At 38.3% G+C, this 15800-nt stretch overlaps 1 protein-coding gene across 2 annotated transcripts in view; it reads left to right on the forward strand.

Annotated features, from left to right (window-relative positions):
- Meis1 (Meis homeobox 1) overlaps positions 1 to 15800 on the forward strand; it is a 127920-nt gene that overhangs the window by 29029 nt on the left and 83091 nt on the right. For both annotated transcript variants that reach the window (XM_063229527.1, XM_063229528.1), the window contains exon 7: positions 31 to 142. In XM_063229527.1, coding sequence (XP_063085597.1) covers positions 31 to 142 — 112 coding nt within the window. The remainder of the gene's footprint in view (positions 1 to 30; positions 143 to 15800) is intronic.

The following is a 15800-nucleotide window of genomic DNA, read 5'->3' on the forward strand; positions in this document are numbered from 1 at the left end:
TAATTGGGTTTCTGATTTGTGCCCCCACAGCCCTCTTGGAACAGAGATCATGATGACACAGCATCCACCCGTTCAGGAGGAACCCCAGGCCCTTCCAGTGGGGGCCACACGTCACACAGTGGGGATAACAGCAGTGAGCAAGGTAGGAGAGCTGTTCTCATTCTCTTTTGCTATTTGTTTCATTTCAAGGGTTGAAAAATCAGAAACGTCTGGTTGGTTAGTACCTAGACAGTTTCTCCTAGAGTATAAATTCTACACAGTTTGAGAATCAGCTCATCTTGATCAGTTCCCTAATTCTTCCTTTCTGCCATCCCAGCTGCCTAACGGCTGGTGTCACCTGGTCACCTCTGTGAAACAGGGTCAGTGGGTTGACTGAGGGCAAGATTAGAGAAGCAGATTAGAAGTTCAGATGTGGATAAGCAGGATGGCACTAATGCCCTTCTATACAAATAGAATGTATTATTCCCACTTGCCCTTCAGGGCTTTTCAAGGGGTCATCAAGAAATCTCCACTATGATTCCAAGTGAACATTGGTGTCTTAAGATGATTAGAGGGCAACCTAAGCGGGCTTCCCTCTGCATGAGGTTGAGGCCATGTTTCTGGTTTTACTTATTTCATTTTCTTAAGGGCTTGACTTCATTGCAAGGCCATATTAAATGGAATCAGGGAGAGATAGCAACTTAGCTTGTGCTGTGCTTTGAATGCCCATACCTGTGTGTTTATGTGGGTGTCCACAAATGTACCTGTTTGACTATAACTAATAGGAAATAAAGTTTAAACACCAAGTGAGAGTTCAGCAAAAAGATGAATGAATAGTCAAATGTCTTACTCTTTTGATGGGGCCCTAATGCAGTAGATTTTGTGTTCAATTAATGCAATTAACGTTTAAAGTGAATTCTTTATCTGAATATAAAAAGACTAGTTTATTGAAGTTGACTGTGAGTCTGAAGTAGATATATACTTTAAAATCTGGTTTTGTGATCATGTTTGCTGGGAGCGCTGTTGGACAACCAAGGAATTTTGTTGTCTAACTTAGTTGGACTACACCAACTAGAATTGCAAAGTGAATATAGCATGATTAATGTGAAAACCAGAGCAGGAAAATTCAGGTTTCTTTTAAGGTACATGTATGCTATTTGCCCTGGGAATAACTTCTACAAATAAAATTTTAAGCATTTGAGACATTTTATTGTTCAAAGAAAAGTTGCTGACTTCATCAGAAGTGTAAGCCTAGTAAAAATGGAGCGTGGAACAGTAAACTAGTCCAGAGCCGAGGCAGAAGCAGGTGACCTCTGACTTCTGACTTTTACTGGAAGATGATAAGCAGCATAAATCCGAGGGTTCTTTTTTCTTTCAGGAGTGTATGTATATGTTATGGCACCGCTGTTCACAGAGCTAGAGTTAAGGTGATATCAGCACTTTCAACAGAAAGCCTGACTTTCAGAATTCATATTTACACTGTGAGTTTTCAAAGCGGTGTAAATGGCATCTAAAATCTTTTTCCCATATCCTAGAATTGCTACATGGGGTCATAGCCTAGCATTTTGTTTGTTTCTTTTTCATTTCTTGCTTTTTAAAACATATATCATCTAAGAAAGGCAGGAGCTTGAACTGCCCATAAAGGCTTGAGAACTGCTGAAATGTACTTGAATGTAAGACTGTAATGTGTAAGTTTTCTCAAGCACACCCTAACAGGAAGATTTTTCAGAGGGGTATGCGCCCTTCTCCTCTAGTGAGCATGAGAAAGAATTAAAAATCTGGTGCTTCTTTTCTGATTTCATCAAGTGATCTTCCAAGACCTATTTAATAATGAATTTGATTGTAACCAGGAAGCATGTACTTTTCACAATACTGGTTTGGCATTTAGAATGTTTCTTTTTATATTTTTTCTCAGTATGTCTTTTTAAATTTAAGACAACTACATGAATCATCTCACGTGAGTGGCCTCAGTTGAACCATTTAAAACAATCCTGATGGCAGATGAAGCAGCTGCAGCCCCATTTCACAGATGTGGAAAATAACATGTGGCTGGCTTTGGGACATAGTGAGGTCCCAGTGCAGTGCAGAACCTAAAATTTCAGTGTCCCAATGATAAACACAAAACGCTTCTCATCATATCCTGTTCCTCATATCTCCACCAAAGAACAAAGTTCGGGCCAGTGAGATGCAATAGCAGCTGTCTGTGCTGTCATCCCCTCCCTGGCCTCTACCTGCTGGACAGTGGTGGTGAGAGCCACACCTTCCGCCTCCCTAACCCTGCCTTGGTGGGTTTTCTTTGGCAATGAGATTTATTGCTGCTAAATGCAGAATGGTGCTTGCAAATGTTACTGCAACACTTTATGCACATTTCCATGCCAAACACGACCCTTCTAAACCTCGTTTTTCATCCCTGAGACCTGTGGAGCTGAGTCTTTGTGCAGCCTTCAGATTAACTGTGCACAGTGGCTTTTCCATGTTTCCCCTGTCTGCCTTTTCTGGCAGGCCCAGACGTGTAAACGGTGCCAGCATTTGGCCCATAGTACATGTCCTAAATAGTTATTTACACAGTTTGAGTTCATTTTAGTCAACTGGGTAAATAACAGCCCTCTTCAAAAGATTTATAAATCCATAAATATGTCTTTATACATACCCAATAGACAGAAATAACTCAATCTGTCAAGAACATATCCAAAGAGGTGTTTCCCCCACAGGCAGGAGTAATACATATTTTAAAACTTTCTCTACTATATTATTTGTACTGTATTTCTTTTTTTACTCATTTCTTTTCAGTTTTTACCACTTCATTGTGGTGCTTATGATACCAAAAAAATGTAAAGAAATAGGAAAAAAGAAAGAAATCCTGTAGGCTTTAGCCTTCTGTTAAATAGCCTATCAGTTGCATGATGCAGACATGTATCAGGCTATAATATATGTCAATTGAGTCCTAGTCTTTTGAAATTTCAAAGTAAATAAAATAAGTTATATGGGAAAATTTTAATGTTCTGATGGATTCCAAAAGACAGTACCCATCAGTTCCTGGTTAAGGTTCTAGCAAATTTGGGAATTTGCAGTACCTGATAATTTTCTAAGTTAATGGCTGTTGCAAATGATGAAATAGTTATAGAACACATTTTTATATAAGCACAAAAATGAAATAAAAATTTAATTATGAGCAGGCTAGGGAGAATGTCCATAAGATATGTAATTAAGAAAACACCACAGATATTATTATTCAGGGAATTAATGTTTATTCATGATTTACATAATCTTTCCAACAGCTAAAATTATTCATCATGGCAACTCTGCCCATGTCATCCGCTTTCATTTAATATTAACACTTGTGGCACCTTGCAGGAAATTGATTCTTTAATAGTGAAGCCCTTTAAATTGACATTTAAAAGGGAGGCTTCACATCTATATTTGGTTGAGGATTCTGCTGTAGTTGCCACAACATTGATTTTGTCTACTGTTTTAACTTCCTCAAAGCATTTCCAAAGATATTAGATTAAATTCTTATTTTCTTCCTGTCAATTATTTACTGCTTTCCCATTATGTAGGAGAAAAGCAAGTAGCTCAGAAATATGGGACAGGAACTGTCACAGTGAGCCCTGGGATTTTGGTCCTGGACTTCGGGGAGAGAGGATCTTAGGACTCACAAGTAATGCCTGATAATATGATGGCAGAGAAGCGTGTGCTTCTTTTTTTTATCCTACTGTGTGTGTTTAGAGGAGAACATCAAGCAATCCTGGTACCTCTTTCCTCCAGATTCTCTCTCCTTCTCAGGAGCTGTTGCAGCTACTCTGCTTTGCAAGAAGCTTTGGCCACAGTTTGAGTCTGGGCACATTTCTGCCTTTGATACAAAGTCTAGAGAGTGAATAAATGATAGTAATAAAATATTAAAGTAGGACATTAAACACTGTCAGTCAGTGTGGCTATTTCCATCCCCTCAGTCTGTGCACCAAGGTTATGGAGGATCAGAGAGGCTAGAAGACTTGCCCAAGGCCACCTTCTGGTTGGTGGTCTAGTTGAGACTTGAAACTCTGAACATCTGACTCCAGAGCCCGAGCTCCCAGGTGCCATATCCTTTGGGTTGTCATTCTTTGGTGCAGCTTAGGAAAACGAGCCAGATCACCTGTGGGACCTTTTTTCTGTTAGCAGTTGGATCCCTTTTCCCAGTTAGATGTCTGTGGTAGGCCCAGTGTTGTGGTCTGTCCTGAACACATAGCCTTGAATGAGACAGAGTCAGCTGAGACTCTGCTCGGGGAGCGAGAGCCCAGTGTTGTGTGTGAGTAGAATGGAGACTGAGCTATTTGCAGAAGGAGCCTGATGACTGATATGATTAATTTGTATTATGTATTAAGAGCCCATATCATTTCACTCCAAGACTTATTGAATCGAGAATAAGAGCATAGAAAACAAGTGAGGGTATTTCTCTTGTGAAACATTTCCTACTTAAAGCTCATCGAATTTTCCTCTTTTGTGAAGATAAAGTGTGATTTCGACATTGGAATTTGATGTGAAACATTTCAACCCTAAAGGTGGTTGCTGGTACCTCTAAAACCCACTGAACTTCTCCTCTTGGGGGCAGGACTCATACTAACAATAGTTACCACTGGGCGAGGAAAAAAGCAAACCCAGCATGTTTCTTGAAAGAAGGATAATTGAAAAGCACTGCTATTTCGTTATAATAATGTATCAATAGTTGCAAAGCCGCCCACTGCCCCACCCCCTCCACACCAGCTTTTGTATGAGTTCAGGCAACCTATAGGCAGAAGGCAATTCCATATTGTTATTGAGGGGAATCTCAAGGCAGACCTGGGAAGCCGGCAGGCAGAGCTGCCTAGAGGGGGTGGGGAAGGGCCACATTGTGTTCCAGATGACTGAGCAACGATTTATATACCAGCTCGCCTTTTTACATGAAGAAGAAAAGTAATAACAGCCCAAACCCGGGCATTTGAAACAGTCAGCTGTCCGATGAATAATGGGATAGGTGGGAAGGACCACGCTGATTGGATGTCTTAATGAGCACATTTCGCGCAGAGTTTGGGCTCCGGTTCCCCTTGACCTTTGCCCTTTATTGACCAAACTGACACTTCATTTTTCACATACTTCCAATTATGGCTCGGCTTAAGTGTTGCCCTCCCGCCTTTATTTCTTTCCTATGGACAACTTGAGAGTGGTTGAGGCCACAGAAGATATTTTAATTTGAAAAACTACCGTGGCAACTCAGGTTTAGGGTGTAATCTGAAACTGCTGTCTGTTTGCAGTTTTTTAGATGAAAACACAAAGTTAGTACCGCTTGTTTAGAAACAGGTTTCTTTAAAAAAAAAAAATTCCAGCCAATTTCAAACGCAAAATATTTGTAATAATTTAAGAACTTTGAAAATGAGAAAAAATACTGAAATAGTTGCTTTATTTTATTTTGCTTCATTTGCCTGTCTGTCAAGTGGTTTGACTGATTCATATTTGTTCCCATTTACTTCGTAAGCTTTGTATCAGTCTCTAGACTTCTTATATTTCAGTAGCACTGAATGTCAATAACGTCTTTTGACTAATAATACACTTTTAAGAAAAGGGAAAAGGGAGGTGTAATTGTGACCACAGGCTGTGGCCCTTACACCATGGCAGCCCCGTGTGTTACTTTGGCTATGTTTCATGTGGAACTGCAAATTAAAATGTGGCCTTTGTATGTGGTGGCAGGCAGAATAGGGAAATGACTTCCTGGTGGGAAAAGTCAGGTGTAAAAAGAGAAAGAGGAAGTTATTATACTTCACAAATCCCTGATAGCAAAAGGTCGATATGATTAGCTTATCAAACATGTTGAATTAGCTGTTTGGATAGAGAGCAGTTTTCCTGAGAACATCTCATAATATACTTAGCGTCCTTTTGTTGACTTATCAAACATGAGTAACAATTTTCTGTTCTTCATTTGCTTGACTTCCAGCATCATGAAAGCAGGCCACCTATAAGAAAAATAAGTTCATCACCAGAGAGCAGTAACTATATATTTCAAGGCATTCACTTGGCCATAAGCATTTTCATTGAACGTGCATCTTCTATCAGCCAATCTCTCTAGCACACTTGAAATCATTGTTTTATCTTAAACAACCAAATAATGCTTTGGAAGTTATTTACAGCTAGAAATATTTCTTTGTAACACAAAAAATACCTGTCACAAAAGTGGGTGAAGTGTTGCCTACTTTATTATGTAGCCCTCTGGCATATCCATGGCATATTTTTACTATAATATGATAATAAAAGAATATGTAAAAGACAGACAAAGGTTCTGCCTTTTTCTGTAAGGTGACCTCTGTTACCAAGTAACTGCTTTACTTATGAGCTTATTAAAAACTCAAAAAATGAGCTTTTCATACTTCACAGGCATTGATGTGAAAATGAGCTGTCCTGTGAGTAGTTTTCTTGATCATTTTTAGAACAATTGATTAGCCAAAGAGCTCCTGTCATTAGTTGACATTGACTGATAGCAATTTGTCACAAAGCTCTGAAGGTCAGCTAGACGGTTGGAGTTTCAGCTTGTCTTTGACTGACCTTTACTGATTCCATCCTCCTGTTATTGGGTTTGAATGGGTCTGACCCTCAATTCAAAAAGGCAGGACATTAGTCAACAGGGTCATTTCTTATATTTTCTGATGATTGTTCATTTTTATTTATGTGCGAAGTCATGGTCTGGATTTCTTATCAATTTATATCCTCTCATTTTTGACCCTTAGAAGGTGTAATATTTATTAAGCATAGCCTTAAAGCCACAAATCTATTTTCCCTTCGGTATACATTTAATAGAAGATCTGCTAGGTGGTGTCACAGAATTTGCTCCTGGCATCTGGCTTTGTCACCTATGCAGATACCAGGGTTCTGTTACAAGTAATAGATTTGGATTTTTGTTGTCACTCTTGCTTTTCAGGAATAATGGCATCACTGTGATTTGTACAACTTCTAAAATTATACACATATTCTGGAATTAATTACTTTGTTGCCCAAGAATCCTGCATTATTTTTAATGAATGAAAATGTCGCAGAATTATGTAGAATTATGAATAATCATGTTATCTCAGTTCATTTGGCTGGGCAGCCAGAAGCATGAAAACTTTGTAAAATGGTACCTACATTTCAGTTTCACTCAGTCTGCTATAAATTAGAGAATGCGCCTTGGCTGGAAGAGCATTAACATTTTAGGGAGAGTGGAATCCATTTTCTGTTGCAGTGGACCCAGGAGTTCATTGTTTGTAATACTCAGTTGTTTCTTTCCAAAACTCTAAGACATTTGCCAAACGTGTATGATATGTAAAAGAATATATTCCACACTGAATAATGTGCATTATTATTGCTTTCTGTAAATGAAAAAAATGGTAATCTTAGCTTTAACAAGCCAGATTTTGATTGGTAATTGGCTCTTATGAAAGGTCTTTCTTTTCTCTTACCCTACTACACTTTCCCTTCTTCTCTCACTTCTGAATTGGATTGTAAACCATCAGCAGTAACTTGCTTTTCAGGTTGGCTCACCCAGGCGTTCCAGGGCCACCGCACAAAGTCTGGCAGAGCTTACACACGTGTTTTAGTTTCTATCCACAAAAATACACGAGGAATGACTCCACTGTCCCAGGTGGAGATTCTTTACACGATGTCATTCTTGGCAAGCCAGAGTGAGGATGTTAATTTTAGGGAAGCAGTCATTTAACATAGCTCAAGGAGATAAAAATGTTTAGAATTACAATCTCTTCTGTAGATGAGCCAAGTGATATGAGGAGTTGTATTTAAGGGGGGAATGTACATTTATCATTCTAGTCAAGTCATCAAAATGGATTAGGTGCTTATTATATGTCAGATGCTCTGAAGGAGGCTATGAAAATGAGCAGGTCAGTGTCTGTGTGTCCTCAGGAACTGTATGTCTGTTCCCAAGAGCACCAAGATGTGTCAGTAAAATAGTCAGTAAATACTGAGTATTCTTAAGGAGCCGTGTATTTATTTTCCAATATGCCAATGACCCGGCTACGGTGACCTGTGTGGTCAGTGGTGCTGGCTGAAACAGAACATGTGGCCACTCTGCTATCTGAACCATGGGGATCATCTTTGCTTCTGTCACCATTAGTCACCTGGCTGCCAACTCATATTTATCTTCTTCAAGAGACCTTGACATCTTGGAGAAGAAAGGGGAAGCCTTTGGTGATCTGCTGAAGCCAATGGATACTTTATCAGAGTAGTATTTTATTTATGTATTGAAAGCTCATGGTGCCTAGGACAATATGGTGAACTAATGATATGAAAATGCCATCCTTGAAAAAAAGTTTCAAAGAATTGCAATAATACCAATGTAAGGGCTTTATTAAATTTTCATGAAATAATAAGGCCTATCAGTAATTCCATGATCTAGTACAATTTTGAAATAAGAACGTAAAATATTTTTTTAAAATTTTATTTAAAAGGAAAAAGAGAAAAACACAAAACAAAACAAAGCGGTGTAAGGGTACAAGTAATACAGAACTACAAAAAAAAAAAAAAAAAGTAAGAAATCACCAGTTAATAGATTACATATTATCATCTTAGAGATAGTTGCTCAAATCACAGTATCAAAGCATACAAAGTGGACATTCAAACAGTGAGGCTGCAAACAGTTGTGAAGAACGTAAAATATTTTTAAGAAGTATATTATGATACATAAATATGTTTTTTGGGCAGACAAAACCACAGGTCTTGCTAATAATTCTGTGATTTGTTTCTTTCCTATATCCATGTGCGAAGGAAATGTTAATCCTAAGTAGAGGGTAATGGGAATAAATATGTGATTTTTTTCACCCTTCCAGTTACATTTGTCTCTTCAAGTCTCACCATAGTGCCCCTAGGGGCAGAGAAAGGTCTATGTAGTCCAGGTTAGGACTGAATTCAACTATCTCCAGGAAGTTATTCCATAAATCTCCAGGTTTAAGGAAGTGACTCTCTTCTGTGCTATACTGATATTTTGTGTTCTTATCATTTTATCATGTGTTGGAATGAGTCATTTATGAGCCCTCCTTTCCAGAAGACTACCTGTTAGAGGACTGTGTATTCTTTCTCTTCGAATATCCTATTCCCAGCACAGTTATAGGCATCGAGCCATTGATGAATCATTATTTCTTAAAGAGGATTGAGAAGTCTCTTTTCAAACTACCACTGCACTACATTTTGCCTGTGACTGATTTCTTCTGGGTAACAGAAATCTGATTTCCTAAGGAAATCTGTCAGAGTGCAAATAGATGCTGAGCTCTCACCTGTCCTGGGTCCTAGAGATGCATTTCAACAAAATCAATTAAGGAAATGTTCAGTGCGGAGCTTGGTGGTAGATGGGTTTGGAGATGTACTTTAAATTGCACCACCCATGTAACTCCTTGTTCCGTGTACTCCCACCGTGGATAGCATCGTGTGTTCCTCGGTGGGTAACTAACAAAAGATAGGCAGAGATAGCAATGGCTGTTCCTGCAAGTGAGAATGAATTCCAGCATGGGACCCTGGAGCAGGAGTAAATTTGCTATGTTGGGAAAAAAAAAAAAAAAAAAAAAAAACCCTTTTATATCTGCCTTTGCCCTTCCTGGAAGCAGATATGATTTCATCCTCTGGGATGTAATATTTAGCTCTGTCCCTGAATTTTTCTCCCCAATAAATGATAGCACTAGTTAGAGATAGTAGTAGGGCTGTTGGCTAGCAAAAAATTACCTGTAATTTGATGCCAGATATTTTCCTTAAAAAGATATATGAACTGTCTATTTTTTGTATTGATTGGTCGCAGTAGTCTACTACCTGGACAGTAGTGTAGTTGGTAAAGTTGGGGTTTGCTCAAGTGTCTGGCTTTGTAGATTAGTTCAGAAAATTTGCAGAAAAATTTTCCATAATTACTTACCCTGAAAGTATTCTGTCTGATTAGTACAATTAGTTTGGCTTTCCCCCACTTACCAATACCAACCCTTCTAGACATAGCTTGTTTTATTTCTTAGCAACAAAATAAAGTAGAATTTCCTCATACTCATTTTCATATCAGAGAAAAAGAGACTATGAATTTATGTAGCAAATGTTAAATTTTATTTATGATCACATTTTTTAAAAGAGGGAGAACAGGGGCTGGTGATTACCTTACCGGTGTAAGCACCTACCTGGCAAGCATGAGGTCATGAGTTCGATCCCCGGTACAAATAAATAAATAAGAGGGAGAATTAAAGAGTGAATATAAAAATATTTGATTTGTCAATAGACTTATTTGATCAATGCTATCTTTTTAGCAATTTTACTTGTTTGTTTAAATTTTTTCTTGAGTATTGTGATTAAAATGTACCTATGAAACCTGGACAGGTAGCATCTTGACATCCTTTTTCTACCTTGGGACAAAAACATATTTGGATACTCCTTAAATTATGATGACACTGCATCCATATATACCCACTGTAGTGTAAAACTATTGAAAATACAAAATGTGTTTAATGTACCTAACCTACCAAATGTCGTAGATTAGCGACACATCACATTATGGAGTATTAGTATTTCACCCTTATGCTCTTATGGCTGACTGGAAGGTGTGGTTCCTTGCTGCTGCCTATCACCTTGAAAGAGAATCAGACTACATCCTGCCAGCCGAGGAAAAAGATCAAGACTTGAAATATAGTCTTTACCAGATAAGGATCACTTTCCCATCATTGAAAAATGGAAAAACTATGCATCACATGTTTGTAAATTGGTACGTTGAGTTTTCAAAGGCATATATATCCTCCTTATTCTAAGAAAGGATTTAAGGAAATTAACAAAAGTATATGAGTGTTCAATAGCATAAAATTAAGTAGACAAAGCATGGAGATAGTGCAAAAGAATATATACTGTAAGATCATGTACAATTGCTAGAAGCAGGCAGTTAATTTGACTATGAGCTTCCTAATACCCAAAACAAAGAGTGAAACATAATTAGTTGACAAGATTTACAGCATTCAGGAAAGTTACTCAAAAAAATCCTCTTGACTGGAATAAAGATCCAAAAGAAATTCCCTTCATGTGTTTACGGAAGTCCAGTGAAATGGTATAGACTGGTATCTCCACCCACATCTGGGTGACTTAAGTTTCCCTCAGCTTCCGGCATAAGGCCACAACTATAATAATCACTGATAAATATTTGATTTCTTCTGATCATGCTTAGGGGTTCAACTCCACTCTGCAGTCCTTAGTCTTTTCCCTCATTATTTGGCAACCGGGATGGCGATAAGAATACTCTTGTTGATCTAGTTATTGTCTCGAAAAACAGGGTAAACATAGCCAGAGAAATTTAAACAAAAGATAGTTAAAATGAAGATACGGAAGGGCTGAGTTGGGATGCCAGAAATAGAAGATTCTGGAGACAAGTCTCTAAGAAAGGAAAGTCCTGAAGGAATGTGATTTCAGCCTATAGAATTGAAAGAGGCTAGACATGAATATTTATATAAACATGCCACAATTCCAAGGACATCACCTTGCAATGCAAATAAAGGTATTGCTTGATACTGTGATTTTTAAGCGTATGAGAGGAATATTCTCAAAGGTAGAAGAGGTAAAAACAGAGATAGGCTCATTAGCTTCATGGGTTTGATCCAATGTCCATTACACACCAACCTTGTGCTAGATATGAGAATTCAGAATGAAAAGAACAGCTCTGGAATTAAGAAGCCAACAGTTTAGCGGAAGAATAAACAGCAGGTAAGTTAAGTCACCGACTAGGCTCAGTACAATTTGGAAGTCAAGGAATGGCACCCAACAAACCAGCAAAGATGCAGCCACTACCTGGCACAGGTGTGGCTTCTCCAGGGTTTTCCTCTGGCAGCCTTCCTCAACAAGACTGGGTGTGGCTCAGATGTGAATTCTTCATGCAGACTAAGGTCCCTTCTTAGTTACCCGCTTGTCTTCCAGAGTTAGCCTCAGAAGAAAACTTTTTTTTAAAAACTACTGACCTGCCATTTGGCTCTCCAAATGGAGTGAGTCTTTGATAGAAACTTGAGACCTTTGGAGAAGGAGGATTCGAGGAAAAGAAATCTGTTTGTGTAGAGATACAAAGGAGAAGGAGGGCCTGGCTCTGTGGAGGTTCGGGGCGTGCCTCAGCATGAACAGAGGACAGGGTGTGAGGTGAGGTGAGGGGCAAGAGACAGCAGGGACCTAACTGCAAAGGGCCGTGGTATAGAAGGTTCTATGTCCCAGGACTGTGGAGTTTGTTTAATGAACACAGCAGAGCTATGGCCTGTTCAGAGCTGAATGAAGCAGGAATCTGTGCATAGGAAGGCTGGAGACAGCCCTATAGTTTTCCAAACAGGTGTATTAAGGATCTGATCTAAGGCAGAGGGAGGAGGCTGGAGGAGGTGGACAGGACCAGACTGAGAGAGCTGGAGGGTCTGGGATGATGGCCTGGTTTCATAATATTGGCTGAATGGACCATGTGCCCTTTCCAACATGTCCACTGTCATCTTCAGTGCTTCCTCAGCTCTCTATATATGGAGACAATGCAACTAGTCAGCGGTAACTGTGACTTCCCCCCCCCTGGCCTTTGCTTGGCAGAAATGACACTTTTCTGCCTTCTATGTCTTTCTGTTGTACGTGTGTTTGCTTGGAGAAAGTTCTGGTTCCATGGGGACCAAAGGCTTGCAGGGAAGGAAGAGCCTAGTCAAGCTGTCATGGGAATTCAGTGACTCATTCCACCAGTTTACTACCCTGAAAATGAGGTGACTTCCCCCTTTGCTTGACAACTGATTGATGAACATTTCCTGAGTGTTCAGAGGAGATGTTTGTTTCACAGGCCTCCGTGTGTATGAGCTCCCAGTGGATGCTAAGCCTGGTGTGCTACATACAGCCTTCCCCACTTCCTGGCTGATAAGTTTTCTTTTTATGCAAAGTCTTCAAATTAGTAGCCCAAGACTTACTAGAATCTAGGATTAGAAATAATGTATGCTTTTGCCTGTTGATGAAAGTCAGGTTATGTTGACATTTTGGCAGAATATTAAAAAAAATAAAGCATTTTTTAATGCCAAGGCAGTACTTATTTGTCTAAAACTACAATCACCTGGTACTTAGTATATCTACATGGAAAGTTGTCTTTAAAAATAGTGTCCTTCATTTTGTATGTCTAGGATTTGGGGATTTGGTGGGGGTTTTGTGGGATTTTTTTGGCTTTGTTTTGTTGTTGTTGTTTTGGTTTGTTTAGTTTTCACTATATTCCTAGAACATGAATTTATATGGATTTATGCATTTTTAGCAGGATTGTCCCTTACTTGCTTTGCTAAATGATGATGAAATGTTAATAAAAGCTGCATCACAAAAGGTGGAAGCATTACTTTTAGGTTCTAAGGATATTTCTGAGGCTCATTTTTCATAGTTGAAGTGGAAGCAGTATGTTTGCCTTCTGAGGGTCAGGGTTTTCGTCTTAGATACTAGGCACAGCCCTTAGATTTAATTTTCATTTTTCAGATGGAGGCAGTAAATTTAATGTGTCTTACTTTGCCACTGGAACAGATTCTATTTTTAATCTGTAAGTCGAATGTGGCATAGGGCCATGTGCTGCCTGGATCCAAATGCGTAACTCCTGTAGCTATCAGTGAGCTTCATGATGGATTGGAAAGAATGATGTGGTCTTTATTCCAAATGTTTACCTAACTCTTTAGAATTAAACATACTGAACAAATTCTAGCACCTTTCTAAGTTCAAATGAAGTGTTTTCTAATGTAGCAACCATGCTGGCTTCAGGGGATAATGCAACAGTTCCAAGTAGACACACACCCACATAACCGTAGAATTGGTTTTCAGGCAGAGAGAGACAACTGGGCTCAGGATACCTAGCTGCCATAGTAAAGGACATGGCTGTATTGAGTTAGACTAAATTGTCTTTAAATAGAAAAGATAAGAGGAAAAAGCCTTTTCTCTGGATGGTACTGTGCTCATCAGGATGCCTGCTATTGTTGGTGGGTAATTCTAGCAGGGGCCTCTTGTACTTGCTTACTCTATTACTCCAGTGGTGGTAATGGTACAACAGTATTCATTTAGAGGCCACTGGTGTTTGCATCTATAAATAAATTTACTCAAATCATAATTGTTATAACAGGATTGTTTGATTACCTAGCAATGGCCTTGTACTGAGATAGCTTCTGGATCATCTGTTCATAGGGAACATTTGATAGACTTCATGTTTATTACCCAATTGAATGTCAGTAGCAATTGCAGCTAAAGATAAACAAAAATGCAAGTACTTGTTGACCTTGACTTTTTTCCACTACAGATTGGACTTGATGGCTATATTGCTGTTGAGCTGATAAGGGTTATAAACAGTAGTTTTATTCCCAGAGGAAAATACCCTATTTACTGTGGGAAATGGCTATAAACATATATACTTTTTTTCAGATATTCTTAATTCACCTTTATTTGGATTGTGGAGAAAAGGATGGGAGAAACACTTTTTATGACTCTAATGTAAATTTGCGTAGGGATAGTTTGTGAATAGTGAAGTTAGTAGTTTGAATACACTTCTAGAAAAAGACCATGGTGTTTTTATGATTTATGATACTTAGTTAGATGATTTCTTTTGAAACTATCACATTAATATAATATTGTGTTTCAGAAATGAAGATCTTATAAAAAATGCAATAGAATTATGTAGCTCTTTCTGGTTTTAATTAAAGCATAAAAATATAATTGGCTAGTGTGATCTCACTAGGAGCAGAGAGAGAATTGACTGAGAGAATATTTACGTGAAACACTCTAGAAGTGCAGGGGTTGATGAGCAATCTGTACTTTTCTCTGGGCACAGTGTCTTAAGTCCTTGCTTTGAATCAAGAAACTCTGGGCCATTAAGGATCCCCCATTTCTTCTGAGGCATTAAGCCTCAGTGACCTGCCCTATTTGCTCTTAAAACCCCACTGCATTCTCGCTTTGAAGAGAGGTGTTTTGGCTCAATGCCACTGCTTCAACTTTTACTCTTAAAATGTTATTTTGATGCATAGTGTGGTGATGGCTGAATTGATTTCTGTGTATAAACAGTGGCCTAGATTTTTACCCTGTGGAAATCCACAGAATTAAGAACTCCAGGTTCCTGCAGTGATAAGAGGTAAGCAAGTGATTAGATATGCATACAGGGAAAGAATTAAGATGCTCATACAATGAAAATAAGGGCCTATATAATTTGCAAGTTTAATGTAAATGTAAGCCACTAATACAACTAATAATTTAATGCTAATATGTGAGAGTAAGTGAATGTAATTCTAATACTTTCCTATTGGTGTGTTTTCAAAGAGTTATGAGCAAAAATAAATGTATTGAAATAATTCCTGGCTACTTTGCATGAAAATATGATTGGTCAATAGCCATGGCCCCCCAGAAACCTCTGAGATGTAATTTGAATTTCTCTCCGGATAGAAGTTTGGGATAATTTGAGGTAGCAGAATTTGAGGCAGTTTCTCGAAAGGAAGTTTGGAACACAGGTATGATGGGATTTATTCGCTCAGCATACAAGCTGAGATCTAGCCTAGTTTTCTCTTTTAAGTTAGTTACTAGTATTATTTAATAGTACAAAATACAGTGCAAGTTTTGATAAAATATTTGACTTTTTAGTCTATTTCAAAATATAGATTTCCTTTTGACAGTCTCTCAGAAAAGCTTTGAATACATTTTCATGACAATGAGTTGAGTGCAATTTTAAAATACAAGTAAAAAAAAGTCTTACTACAGATGATCAAGAAATGGAATTTCTTGTTATCTTTAAAAACTAACAACAGAAGAGTTGTACTACCCCTAGTTTATTTTACCAGGACCTATTTTCTTTACTTGTAAATTTCTTTAGAGAA

The sequence above is a fragment of the Cavia porcellus genome, unplaced genomic scaffold (assembly GCF_034190915.1).
Source record: "Cavia porcellus strain 051 isolate PalLab524CR breed Dunkin Hartley unplaced genomic scaffold, mCavPor4.1 scaffold_18, whole genome shotgun sequence".
NCBI classification, from domain to species: Eukaryota; Metazoa; Chordata; class Mammalia; order Rodentia; family Caviidae; genus Cavia; species Cavia porcellus.